The sequence below is a fragment of the Xiphophorus couchianus genome, chromosome 8, assembly GCF_001444195.1.
Source record: "Xiphophorus couchianus chromosome 8, X_couchianus-1.0, whole genome shotgun sequence".
In the NCBI taxonomy this organism is placed as follows: Eukaryota; Metazoa; Chordata; class Actinopteri; order Cyprinodontiformes; family Poeciliidae; genus Xiphophorus; species Xiphophorus couchianus.
This window is the reverse complement of record NC_040235.1, coordinates 1583049-1597622: the sequence shown is the minus strand read 5'-3', so window position 1 is coordinate 1597622 and position 14574 is coordinate 1583049. Positions and strand designations below refer to the sequence as shown.

Sequence of the window (14574 nt, the reverse complement as noted above, 5' to 3'; positions counted from 1 at the left end):
TGTGAGGCAGATTATCTGTGTCAGTGGCCATTTGCTCACAACTGGCGCCAGAGGCAGAGAGCATCATGGGTAAACGAGCAGACGCCGGCTGGCGTTTCTCCACTCGCAGACACAAGCAGCCAAAACAAAGCAGCCGTTCCGCAGCTGTCGGACGACAAACCAAGAGACGAAGGAAGTTAGCCGACCTGTTAGCCTGGAGTTTGAGTACGGAGGCGAGAGGCTGTCATGTGACGCCATGAACTGCGATCCGTCGGCGTAACTCTGCAGAAAGAACAGGAAGTTAGCTGATCGGGACATTAGCTGAACAGGAAGTTAGCTGAACAGGAAGTTAGCTGAATGGGAGTATTTAGCTCCAAGCTAATAATTTTATTAAACTACATGTTTAGTTTATGTACAAACAAAATACTTTGTTAGCAACATAAATATTTAGTTTGAACTAACTAATTAATAAGCCAACTAATCACCTAGCTTCAAACTAAGTGTTTAGGTTTTAACTAAATATTTAGTTTGTTAGCTCTGAACTTGCTCCAAACTGGTTAGTTAGCCAGCTAAATAATTAGCTTCAAACTTAATATTTTGCTCCAAGCTAACCATTCATTAGAAAACTAAATGTTAGCAAGATCAATATTTAACTATTTGTTAGCTAACTGATTACCTAGTTACCAAACTAAATATATAGTTAGTTAAATATTTAATTAAATGTTTAGCTAAATAATTAGCTTCAAACTAATTATTAAGTTTGTAGCCATATTTACTACATATAACTACATATGTAGTTTCAAACTATGACATTTATAAATGTATAACATGGTCAAAATATAACACTGAAAAATGGATCCCTGATCTTTCTGTTATGAAATAAACCAAAATATTCCTGTTAATTTTTGACAGTGTAACTTTACAAACACACCCAATCATTTCTACATGAAAACAGTTGTTTTGTTATTAAAACCAAATCAAATGCTTCTGATTAAAAGTATTTCTGATTGATAATAAAACTGGAAGAAAAGCAACAAAACAAACCTTAGAGGAGCGACTTCCACTCGCCCATGAAGCTGCATTTGTTCTTTCCTCCATACCTGGACGGAAACAAGAAAAACGTTAGCTCAAAATACAGTTCAGTACAGGAAATTATTTAATTCCTACTGAATACAGAAACCATCGGGTCTGGGAAGCTGCAACTGGAACTGATCTCTGGAAAACCAGAAACTTGATGGTCCAGATGTTCCCATCCATCCAGGCTCAGTATATCTGATATTATTCATTTATCATATCTGCAAACCCTCCTATTATTCCCGGCTGCATGTGTTCAGTAACCATGGAAACGCCATGGACGCTCCCGTTTCCCCACAGACTCCAGTTTTTACGTCCAGATGTTTTATTAAACATCTGAACCTGCAGCAGAATCGACTCTCTAACATCAACCCAAACGTCTCCAGTCCGGCTGCAGAAACGTTTTCACAAAACAAAACAGAAGTTTGACAAGTTTTGAAGACATCAGGAGAGAACGAGCAGCAATTATAAAAAAGCATCGCTGGGTAATAAAAAGTGAGGATTGGGGGATGGATGAGAGGAAAATGAGAGAGAAGTCCAAGTTGGAGTTAAAGGATGGGAGGAGGAGGAGAGAAGGAGGCGTCCATGTGTCCTGCACCTGATAAGGCGTCCAATTGAGGGCTATAAATTACACTAGAGACCCACAAACAGGGAGGCACAGTCCGAAAACCACACACACACACTCTGCAGGTTATCTATCATCAGTTAATGAACTTAGACTGACAGACAGCCCCATGTCTCTCACAATGATCCTATTAAGATCTGCCTGACACAAAACAGACTCCTATTAATACAGTTAGCCCATGTGTGCATGTGTGGGGATCAGAGTGGACAAAAACACCAGTGTCCAAAAACTACCACTCACACACCCAGCCTGTTGTCTGAAAATCTGCATGTATCATACATTCATGTCATAAAGTAGCTTAAATTAAAGTCATGTTTTTCTATGGCGATGTTATGGAAAAATATCAACTTATAGATAAAATATTCAGTTCTAAAATAAATCAGTTCTTCTTATATTCAACAAGTCAGTTCTACACCCTGAGCTGTTTGTGTCATAAAGGTAACATCCTGTATGGAGAACTGAAACTGACAAAATTAGGGAATATTTACATAACTAATCAGTTATCAGCGGTGAGCGAAGCTAACTAAAAGGTTACCTGCTAATCCTACAGCAAAAATAATAAAAAAAAGTTCTGCTAATGCTAAAGCAATAGACCAATATAGTATTTAGCAGAAGCTAATGCTAGAGCCCTAATCAAAAACAGCTGTGCTGGGGCGTGCTGTGGTGGCGCAGGGGTTAGCACGCCCCACGTTTGGAGGTTCGCGGGTTCGACTCCCGGTCCCGACGACCTTTGCCGTATGTCTTCCCCCTCTCCTCACCCTCCTTCCTGTCTGCCTACTGTAGAAAAAAATACGAGCCACTAGCGCCGCAAAAACTCTTCGGAGAAAAAAATGGAAAAAAAACCCCAAAAAACAGCTGTGCTACATTTAAGCGCTATAAAAACATGGTATTTACTGGACGCTAATGCTAAACCGCTAATCATAAACATTAGTTCCTCCATTGCTAAAGTGCTACAAAAACATGATATTCAGTGGAGGCTAATGCTAAGCTGCTTATCATTAGCAACGGAAATGCTAATTTGCTAGGCTAACATAATATTTGACGAAAGCTAATGCTAAAGTGCTAATCATAAACAGTTCTGCTAAACTTAGGCACTATACCAACACAGTATTTAGTGGAAGCTAATATAAACCGCTAATCATTAACATTACTTCTACTAAGACCAACATGTTTACCATAATCTAAAGCGCTAAATTCAACCATGTTGGTACACATATGTTCTATACCATTAGATTTATTTTTTTATTTTGTTCCTACATGTTTGTTTTAAATAAAGTTATTAGGGAAGGAGAGGAAACAGTAAACGGCCTCACCACTTCACAATAAGAGCATGAATGTAAATGGTTACCTACTACTAAACCAAAACTTCAACAGACTGTGAACTTTGTCTAACTGAAAGTTTACACAAAACCCAAGAAAATAAGAGTTTTGCAATTTATTCAAACAAACTGAGTTAAGGGAAGTTAAATTTTCATTCCTCTGTACTTTTATATACATATTTTCTTTAGTAACAGCCCGAAAAAAGTGATGATCACACTAAACCGTATAAAAAAAAGAAAGTGTAAATTCAAACTGATGTTTGAATGTTTGTAAAAACAGTTTTAGACGTTAAAACCTCAAATGAACCTGAATTCTTGTAGGTCATTAATGAAACAAACCTGTTTTAGTGATTACTGTTTTATTATTTGACATATTTTTCTGGACTCATGAATCCACGATGTGTCCGTTTGACCCACTAACCCAGAGAATCAAACTTTCCAACCTGCCGTGTCCAAACGGTGTCAGTGGGTTGGAAAGCCGCAGCCGGGGAACGCGTGATGTAAACATGGTGACGTTTGTAATAAAAGGTTTCTGACAGACAGAAATGAGGCCAGCGGTGACGATGTGGGCCAGCAATGCTGCACCTGTTTGGAGCTCCGTAGGAACAATTAAACTGACACATGTCAGTTTGTTTAATTTAATCCTGAAACCTCTGAGATCATCACATCACCTCGACACAAACCAAAGAAACAAAACCCATCAGACTTCAAAAACAGAGAAATTAAACTACAGCAAAAGCTAAATATTTTGTTTAACTAAATAATTAGTATATTTAGCTTAGTAATAGACTAGGAGCTAATAGGGAATCAACTAAATATTTACTTTATTCCCTAAATATTTATCATCTTAATTAAATATTTAAAACCAAACTGCCAATGTAAGTAAGACAAAACTCGTCTTTGGTTTCTGACATAGATTTGGATGATTTTTCTCAGTAAACCTTTTCATCTATAAACAGTATTATGTTTTTATTTGTGTCGTTTTTGGCAAATATTTAAACTGGTTTGATATTCTGAAACACTGAAGTGAGACACAAAATAAAACATGTCCCGAATGTCGTGCATGAGGCTCAAAGCTCAAACTGCAGGAACTTTAAGGGGTTAATATTTTAGAGCAGAAAAATAAATAAAGAAACAAAGAAATGAGAAGAGAAGCTGATGGACGTTAAACCAGACGGAGAAACAAACATTTAATTCAGCCGTCTTATTTAAGGCGGAGGAGGAAAAGCTTCTTGTACCTTTACTGAACTACAATCATGTTTAATCCAGAACACACACACACACACACGCCCACCCCACACACACACACACGCCCACACGCTGAAATAAGACAGTAAGAATTAAGAATCAGATTACATCTCTATTAAAGCTGCTTAAAATGTCTAAAACCTACAATCCCTCAGTGTGAGTGGCTGAGCAAGCAGGAAGTGATGTCATCATCCAGTACAGGAAGTCCACCTCCTTTAGTTTTATTTCCTCTTTTCTCTCTTCATTTATCTTCCTTTTCGCTTATTCTTCACTTAAATTACTGCTAATTTGTTGCTAAAAGAAAAAAAATAAAAATAAAAATCAAAAATAGATTTAAAAATAAAATTTTAACTAGTTCCACACTAAAACTATTTTTAGTTTGGAGCTAAATATTTTATTTACAAACAAAATATTAAGCCCCAAAATAAATAAAGCATTTAGCTTCAAACTAACTAGCTATCAAACTGAAAACATAGATATTTAATGTATAAACTAAAAGTTCATTTAGAAAACTAAATGTTTAACCAGGTTCAATATTTAGTTTAACTATTCACAGTATTTTTAAACTAACATTGAATGAATAATATTGTGAAAATATGACTTTGAAAAACGAACCCCCGTGTTTTTCTGTTATGACAGTCTAAACAACCCAAATTATTGCTGTTAATTTTTACAATTTCACAAACCGCGCCCCACAGATTATGGGCACTAATCCTCTTCCGTACAAATTGTATCGCTCTGCTAAAGTCGCTTTTTTTAGTGTTGCTTGTGTCTTCACCTCCAAACATTTTCTCCAAGAGACAAACAGATTTCAGCCAAACGGACCAGAACCACGCCCAGATTCCCGAGCCGCGCCTCTAACAGCTGGAGGAACGAAAATAGAGCGCTTCGAATGTTTTCCTCCCCCAGCCCTCCGTATCCAGCAGGACAACATCGAAAACGGAAATCCGATTTCCAGCCTTGAGGTGGAGCTCGACGGTTTCATTCATGTTTCTGTGCTGAAACACCTCGCCCGGCGTTTCCTGTCATTAAGCAGCAGAGCCGTTCTATAATTAGAACATCTGGACTCTAATAGGTTTCTGCGGCGGCATCCACAGCAAACCGCCGCGCTGCATGGCACACAGACACTAAAACCGAGCACGCTTCATGTTTCAGGCCCTTTCTCTCTGCCGTTTTGTTCATAGAGGAACATTAAAGCGGGAAAACAAACAACAGCTTGGAGAGCTAATGGCAAGTTGAATGAAGAGGGAGAATAGTTTGTGTAGACAGAGAGAGAGGGAAAACATTAGCAAGTTCAAACATGGCTTTCTTGAATGCGCCGTTTTTAAAAGCCTACAGATGCCTTTCCAAAAAGAGAGATTAATATTGATAATAAGAAGGCCGATCCTTTTTGTTTTGTGTTTTTTCGTCTTCGTCGCTGTGATGGAGGAAGAATAAGCGGAGCGGCAATTCCTTTGACAACCCCCCCCACGCCGGCCCATGTGAAGCCCAGCCAACTGTGGCTTAGATCTCTGCACACCATCACAACCAGGAGAACAAAAGCAAAAAAACACCGGCGGAAAAAAGGAAACCAAAACAAAGATCTGGGAGCAAACTGGTCACAAGCTAGAAAGTTAGCTCAACTTTTCTGAAGCGCAAACTGGGATGGAGGCTAAATTAATGACTGAAAAATGGAAATAAATCAGATTTTTGAGGCATGAAAACTGCTTCAGAAACTCTTCATACATCCACCACTAAGCTAGTCTGTCAATATAACCTAAAATGAGTCAAATTTATTTAATTTTTCCATAAACCTAGCTTACCACTACAACGCTAGTAGGGCTAGCTCAGGCTAATAGCCTCCAACTTGTTTTTTGCCCAAATATTTCAACAAACATGGGTAGTTTGTAAATATTTAAGTACTTTTTGGGATTATTTACTTTTTAAGCAATCTAAGTGCTTAAGGCAGAACTAGCTTAGCATAGCTCAAACAGGTTCAGTCATATTATTAAGCTGAACGATCTAAAACTCTGAAGTTGAATTCATAAATAAAAACATCTCAATACAGTTTTCATATGACATAATTGTTTTGAGATTGTTTTTGCTGCTAGCAGAAACTATGAAGTCAGTAAAGCTAGCTGAGACTTAAAGCGCTACTATTTATTTTTTGTTGTTGTGCCAAATATTAACATAAAGCTTTGTGATGGATAATAACAGTGAACTGCAACTATCCTAACATCCATCCAAAAATGTGCCATATTTTCTGTAATTTTACCAGATATTCTATGGCCTTCATAAACCTAGCTAAGATGTAACATTAGAGCTAGCTAACCTGGGCTAATAGTTTATAGAATAGAATAGAAGTACTTTATTCATCCCAGCAGGGAAATTATTTCGCAGTTACAGCATAGAGACAAGAGACACAACAACCACCACTGAGTAGCAATTGTAGACAAGATAAAATAAAAATAAATAAATAAAATAAAATAATATGAGCGAAATATCTGAATAAATATGGACATTTTGTAAATGTTACAATAAATGTGGGTAGTTTATAAATATTAACTATGAACCACTTTTTAATTTTTTTTTCTTGCAAACTGTGTTTAGAACAGAACTAGATATGAAGTAGTTTAGCCTAGCCTAGCTAAACAACAGGTGCAGCTATTTCATTAACCAAATAAAAAATGAAATGAAAAATAAGAAACTAAATCTGAAAGATAAACATTTAGGATTCATAAATGAAAACACGTCAACACAGCTTCATCTTCTCATTTCATTATGTTAGCTTTTTTTAGCAGCAAAAAACAACAAGAATCTGAAGTTACTGAAGCTACATGGGACTTCAAGGTCTAATAGTTTGTTATGCCAACGAATATTAACATACAAGGCTTTGTGATTAATAATTACAACAAGCTGCAAAAACTAATTACTTTGTATTAGTTCAACAATCCATCAATTTGTTCATCTATCCATCCAAAAATGTGTCAGTTTCTGTAATATCACCGGATTTATGGCACTCAGACTCAAAGCTATAATGTTAGCAGGAATACCTCGGGCTAAATGCCTCTGACTACCGTTTACATGTCAAATATTGAAATAAATATGGACAGTTCATAAATATGCTTTTTTATTGGTTGGTTGTAAATGTTTATATAACTACGGAAAGATTTTGACCGTTTATAAGCAAATTGTTTAGAACAAAACTAGGTTACGTTAGCTCCGCTTAGCCTAGGCTAACTGAGCAACAGGTTCCGCCATTTCATTAACCTTCAAACAATTTTAAAACTCTAAAGCTGAATACTTCACATCTTAGATTCATAAATAAACACATATCAATACATCTTCATCTTAGTATTTAATCTATATGTTATTATTTTATGCTAAAACAAAGCTAACTCTGAATTCTGTAAAGCTAGCTAGCTAGCTAGCCGGACTTACAGTTCTAGAAGTTTCCTCTGAGCGCCGCTGCGGCCTTAAGGTGAGTCAAGATCCCCGGGACTTTAAAGGTAAACTGAAATACCTGCCTGTCCGTATCACTGCAGCCGCTCTAATCCATCCAATAACTGCTCAGTTAGAGAAAACTTGCTCACAGTGAAGCAACAACACTTATTTTAATCTGAAGTCGATAAATTACCCAAAAACTGTACTCAAGTAAAAGTAAAAAGTTGTCACGCAAAAAAATACTCAAGTAAGAAAGTACGTAATTTTTAAAAAGGCGACTGAATTACTGAGCAACTAATCAAAACATCATAAATTACATCATCAGATGGAAAATTTTGGGTTTTATGAAACAAAGTAAAAATAATTCATGTAAATAACAATTGCAGGCAAAAGAAAAATAATTCCAGATCAGTCTTTCAAAATAAACTTTAACCAGAATTGCAGATGTGTATCTGGTGAATTTGTGGTTAAAACATATTTGTTGTTCATTCAATCGAGTTACTCACAGTAGGTAAAGGAGCAATTTTACTCAAATAAGAGTAGTACTTACTAAAGTAAAAGTAAAAAGTACAGCGTAGTAACTAGTTCCAGTATGGAGAATTAAAATATAGATATTATCTAGAAGCATTTTGGTTTCAGAAATCAGCATTAAAAATCAAACTTCCTTCAATTTGATGTTGGCATCCAAATCTTTCAGAAACATCCGTCTTTCATCTGCTTGATTCCTTATTTCCATTAAGTGTCACCTGGATTTCCCAGACTTAATGAACAGAACCGGAGCCCAGCAGAAAGGCAGACAGGTTGGCGCACAATGAAGCAGTGAGACGCTGTGATATTGAAACAGACAAGGTTTGTTTTGGATGAGTTTTTGTCAGACCGAGTCTCTGGGTAGATCCGTGTTTGACAATTCAATTAAGCCTCCTTCCTCTCAGCGGAGGTTTTTGTGTTTGGCTTTGTAAAACTCTATCATATAGACACCTGCCAGCTTACAGCTCACGCAATCACAGATATGAGTGAGTTTAATCACACAGGAAGAGGGGAGCGGAGAGCTTTCTGAAAGCTGGAGAAAGTCCAGTGGGCTGGATGAGGAGGAGCCGCGTGGTTTCTCAACAAGTGGAAAGATGGCCGACAGTAAATCAGGAAACAGCGGTGCTGTGTTAAACATGCTCAGAGAATTGTGCCGGGACATCTGTGTTTAATTAGCAGAGAAAATAAAAAACAGCTTTCGCTTTTTCTCCATTTTCCCCTTTTTAAATCAACAGTAGCGAAGTAGTTATTCCTGCACCAGAAAGCCGCTCCGGAGCCACAAAAGCAGGTGGATAATTCAGGTTTCTTGGCTCATGTTTTGGAAAGCCGCCTGCGGAGGAGAAACGCTTAAACTTTCAGATGTTGAGGAATATTTCTTTCAAATTTGCCCTGCTGGAAGAATACTGTGGAAAATTGAAGCTTAATTCAAGTAAATAAAGATGCAGTATGTGCGTTAGCCTACCCTAGCTTAGCCTAACAACAACTTTACCTTCAAAAATTAAAAATATGAAATACTTTATTCTAGCATTTACAGATTATCATTTTATATCAAATGAGTCACAATTTCCATAATTTTACCTGATATTAGCTTAGCGCTTTAAAGTTTGTACAGCTATCTCAGGCTAATATCCTCCGACTTGTTTAAGTGGCAAATATTTCAATAAATATGGTCAGTTTGTAAAATGAAAACAGGTACTTTATAAATATTTTAACAACTATGAGCTATTTTGGGCCTTTTTTAAATTTTTTTTTTTAACAAACTAGATATGGAGTAGCGTAGCTTAGCATAACCTAGCTCATCAACTGATTCAGCCATCTAATTAAAGTGAAAAATCCCATAAAAATCTAATTAAAGTCTTAGATTCATAAATAAAAACATGTCAAATATTTCACCTTGTCATGATTTTTGTTGTTGCCGTTGCTCACAAAACAAAACAAATTATTTACATTTTTTAGCCTAGCTTAGCTTGACCAAAGAGTTTTGGAAATTTCAAAAGTACAATAATAATGAGATTTATTTAACAAGTTTCATTAGAAATCCACTTTCAGTTCTCCACTCTGATGCTGATATGAAGAAACAAAACTATTTTAGCATATTGAAACAAGCTAGGCTAGCTGTGGCTAGACGCCTTCAAACGTGTGTTAGCTAAGTAAAAATACTGGTTTGCACTTGAGTTCTTCTGAAGTATGTTTTTGTCCTTGCATACAATAAATATGTGATATTTACTTAATGTATAAATAAAATGAATAACATAGCAGCATTAGCTCCACAGAGGGCGCTACACACTGAACCAGGTGAGTTTCTCATTCAAGTTCAAACCTTCAAATGAAGCTAACGGCTAACTCTGCTCTAAATGAGAGGCTTGGAGAAAACAAAAATCCACTGTTTGTGTTGTTTCAGCCGTTTAGGCCCAAAGAAAGCGTTGATCTGCTAGCCTCTCAGCAGAGCTGAAGTGCAGACATGAACCTCCAGGCAGGGGGTTTACCCACACAGACATGCGTCGCTGCACACCTTGCAGTCAACCGTGTTGCATCATTCACGCTCTCTGTGGAGATTACTGGAAACTTGCGCTCAAGTCTGCAGTCTTTACCTCCCACTTTGAGCTATCGTATGTAATGCTAACAGCCAAACACGCATCAATTACTCCAGGTTAACTCTGGTAGAAATACCAAACATTTCAGTTTTTAAAGATCCATATTCAGCCTTCATGTTTGTTGCTGTTATAAACATATAAAAACGGAGGCTAGCCTCTATTGATTAGGACAAATCTACCAATAATCACCTTATTATAGCTGCATTTCTTGACGTTTTAGTTTAGACGCCTTCATAAATCAAAATGATGTAAACTGTGATTTTCTGATTTTGTTTTTAATAAATTCCCAAATTTAAACTGTAGCATTTAGCTTAAAAAGGTCACAGCTGCAGTTTCCACCCAACATTACACCTTTATCTGACTTTCTTACCACTAGAAACAACCTTTCCCTCCTTTTTCCTCTTCTTTCCTTTCTTCTCCTCACCCTCCTGCCTCCTCCCTTCATCTCTCCCTCCCTCTCTACTTCCTTTCTTCTTCCCTTTTATCTCGCGCCTCTCCTCGCTCTTTCATGGCGTCCTGTCGTCAAGTGTAAACATGGCTGAGCGCCAAGCCGGAGGGGTTCGAATCCTATCAGCTCTTCCTCTGCTCGTGTCCTCCAGTCACGCTCTTCCCGCTGATTCCTGTGAGGAAGCGACCAGGTTTTCCTACAGAATCAGAACTCGGCTGCTGGGAAATGTGACAAACATCTTTATGAACCAAACTGGGGAAATGAGGAACAAGGGAAATTTAGAAACATAAAACAGCAATTTTGAGTTTTGAAAAGAAAATCTTAGGAATCAAAATCAGCAACAAGCTGCAGGAAATGTTGCTAAAAATAATCAAAAGTCGTGGATAAATGTTGGCTAAAGTTCAGTCAGTTAGCAAGATAAATATCAGTAGTGAGCACGCTAAAATGCTAGCTGCGCTAACCCTACAGCGCTGCTCATACACATTAGTTCTGCTAATGCTAAAGTGCTACACCAACATGGTGTTTACTGAAAGCTAATGCTAAAGCACTTATCAATATTATTTTTAGTGGGAGCTAGTGCTAAATCTAGACACTCGCGTGGCGTTTAGCAGAAGCTAATGCTAAGGCACTATAATAACAGAATGCTTAGCAGAAGCTAATTTTAATGCACTATACCAACATTGTAATTAGCAGAAGCTAATGCTATTACGGTATACCAACTTTGTATAAGCTAATGCTAAAGCACTGTACCAACACAATATTTAGCAGAAATTAATGCTAACGTGTTATAATAACAGAAGGCTTAGCAGAAGCTAATTCTATTGCACTGTACCAACATGGTGCTTAGCAGAAGTTAATACTAAAGAGCTATACAACATTATTATTAGAGTAAGCTAATGCTAAAGCTCTAAACCACCAACCCAATATTTAGCTAACATTAATGCTAAGCCACTATAATAACATAGTAATTAGCAAAAGCTAATGCTAATTCAGTACACCAACATTATTCCTAGCGATAGAGCGCTAAACCAACATGGTGTTTGGTAGAAGTTATGGCTAAAGTTCCATATTAGCTGAAAACAATCAAAAACTGCAGAGTTTCACTTTCTGGGGGTTTTTCTCTGTCAGAAACGCAAACATTTGTTGATTATAATTGATTTGCAACATCCAAAGGGTGAATAAATGTTTAAGTATCACAATAATCGTCTCATATGTTTTATAGTTCAGGTAACAGTTCTTGAAGTAAAACCATTAAATCTGTGGTATGTTTTTAATCTGAAGCTTTATGACCAGTAGATGAGAGAAACTTGATTCCTTTGCGATAGTCACATCTAAATTTATGCGTCCTGCGTCTCTGCGGTCGGAACGGCGTATAAATAAAAGCTGCAGACTCACAGGCCGACCAGCTGCACCTGCACAGGAAAAGCCCTGCACATCTCTTATGAGCGAGTCGGCTTGCAGCGCTGCTGGGGAAGTGAAAATGGGGCTCAGGTGAATTGTGCCGGCGCCGGTCCAAAGTGCTAATAATAGCTGACCACTGAAACCATTTACTGGGAAAATCAGTGGCACTCACAGAGCCGACGAAACGACCTCAAACCTCCAGCCTGACAGCGGCTGATTTTAAACGTTTTCTCCGATTCAGTTCACCAAAAATACCAGCTGAGTCAGAATATCCAGCATCAGAGTTTATTTAGTTCATATTCAGGTGAACTCAAATTTAAAATTTAATACTCAAAAGGTTTTTAAACATCGCTAATGGTTTAAAATCACTTTCTGACTTTATTAAATGGCAAAAGCTGCAGATATGTTCAGTTTTCTAAACCAGCATAATTTTTAATTTCTTACAAGTGAATCAAATGTTAAAGTTTCCAACAAGAAAAGTCATTTTTATTTATGATTTTAAAAGAATCTAATAATTAATTTCCATTTTATGACGGCGTGTTAGGGCCACTAAGAAAATAAAATTCTGAGAATAAAATCAAAATGAATTAAGAATAAAGTCGTAGTTTTAGTAAAATTAAAACTTTATTTTTGTATTCCTTCGACTATTTTGTACGAGTTTATTCTCGTAAAATTCTCCTAATTAATCCCTTTATTTTATGTTTTATTTTTCTTAGCCACCCATACAGAGTTCAATATTAATTTAAAATGACTAAAATATAAGTAGAGATGCTAACATGCTAATATTTAGCAGAATAGCATGCTAATCATTAAAATACGTATTGGACCAAAAACAAGGAATAATATTACTATATAGTCATACTGAATACATTATAATATTATTGAAAGGTTGATTTATTTCAGTAATTTAATAAAACATAATGTATAATATAATATACAGATCAGTTCTACTCAGGCCGATAGTTTCATTTTTATGATTTTCTGCTTCCAAACATTTAAAACCTTTAACGTTACAATATTACATGAGACAAAAAACAAAATAATTTCCAAAGCAGAAATCTTTGCTACTAGTAATTTTTATAGAACAATTGTTCATTGTACAGTCGCTCCCATTTGTTTTTTTTTACTTTTGTGTTCAGGCGTTTTATTTTTGGACATTTTTTCCCTCCGGTTCTGGATGATGAGCAGCTACATCAGTTTTAGCTCCTATTGTTTAACCTTCATGCGATTGTTATGTGTTACCGTGGCAACAAGGTGTTACTGCTGGGAGAGGCTAATTAGCATCTTAAGGAAGCTCTGCTAACACCTGACAGGAGAGAAGGAGGAAGTTCAAACGTCTCTTCCATTCATTTCATAAAAAAAACACAGGAAGGAAGGCGGCAAAAGCAAAGGAAGTGGATTAGCATGGCTAGCTAGCAGCTGATGATGTCATCCAGGACATTTTACTGTGAAATATCGTCTCTGGTGCCCAGATACTGGGCTGTTAGCATGTTAGCATGAAACCGTCATTCTTCAGTCAGAGGCTTCTACATATTGGCTGCGATACTGACTGCTACAGGAGATCCTTCCTGCCCACAGCGCCACCTTCCACAATGACTCTGAACACACTTCAGTGATTTGATATTTAAATGAAGGAAAACTTGTTTGTTTGTTTTTACCTGACAAATAAACTTCATTAAGAGACATTCTGATTTATTAAAATGAATATTGGTGGATAATAAACCGGAAATGAGCACAGATACAGAATCTGGACCATCTAAAATAAGTAAATAGTTTTATTTTTAATGATAAAATGAGAGTTTTTCTTAATAATTGATGATGAAAGTGACAAGTGTCAGTGATCTGAGCTCAGAAAGGAAAACTTTCGGTCTGGTTAATTTACAAACGTTTCACACAGGCTGAGTGATTATAAGCGAGAGTGAAACTAATGTGTTTGTTTCTCTTTCCCAGTAATTATTTAACAGAGAGGAAGGAACCGTCACTTCGTCTGGTCTTCTCTCCTCTCAGATCCAAATCAAAAGATAATTAATGTGACGACATTAAACATTGATTTTAACTCATAACTTTCAGTTATTGTTCTGCAGTCTGAGCATCGACATGAACAAAAACCGGAATATGAGGGAGAAAGAATGCTTCAAATAAAGAGCTAAACATTTATTTAACCAACTAAAACAGCTAAAACTTTCTGAACATCAGTCAGAACCTCTGATTAAAGGCTGGAGCAAATTTTACAACAGTTTTCATTAAGATGAAGGATGCAGTACCACAAAACTCCACAGAGCATAGGGGGCGCTGTTCGCAAAGTTAGTCAAAAATAATTAGCATTATTCAGCCTGTCACAAGAGAAAAAAAGGAATATTTAGTTAGAATCTGAATATTTAGCTTCAAATTAAATATTTAATTAAACTAAACTAATTTAACTAAACGTTTAGTTAG

General features: G+C 36.6%; 1 protein-coding gene across 6 annotated transcripts in view; it reads right to left on the bottom strand.

Moving 5' to 3' along the window:
- Window positions 1-14574, bottom strand: part of tcf4 (transcription factor 4) — a 176311-nt gene that overhangs the window by 135101 nt on the left and 26636 nt on the right. For all 6 annotated transcript variants that reach the window (XM_028024561.1, XM_028024557.1, XM_028024560.1 and 3 more), the window contains 2 exons: window positions 1024-1079; window positions 186-261 (listed from right to left, as the gene is read on the bottom strand). In XM_028024561.1, coding sequence (XP_027880362.1) covers window positions 186-261; window positions 1024-1079 — 132 coding nt within the window. The remainder of the gene's footprint in view (window positions 1-185; window positions 262-1023; window positions 1080-14574) is intronic.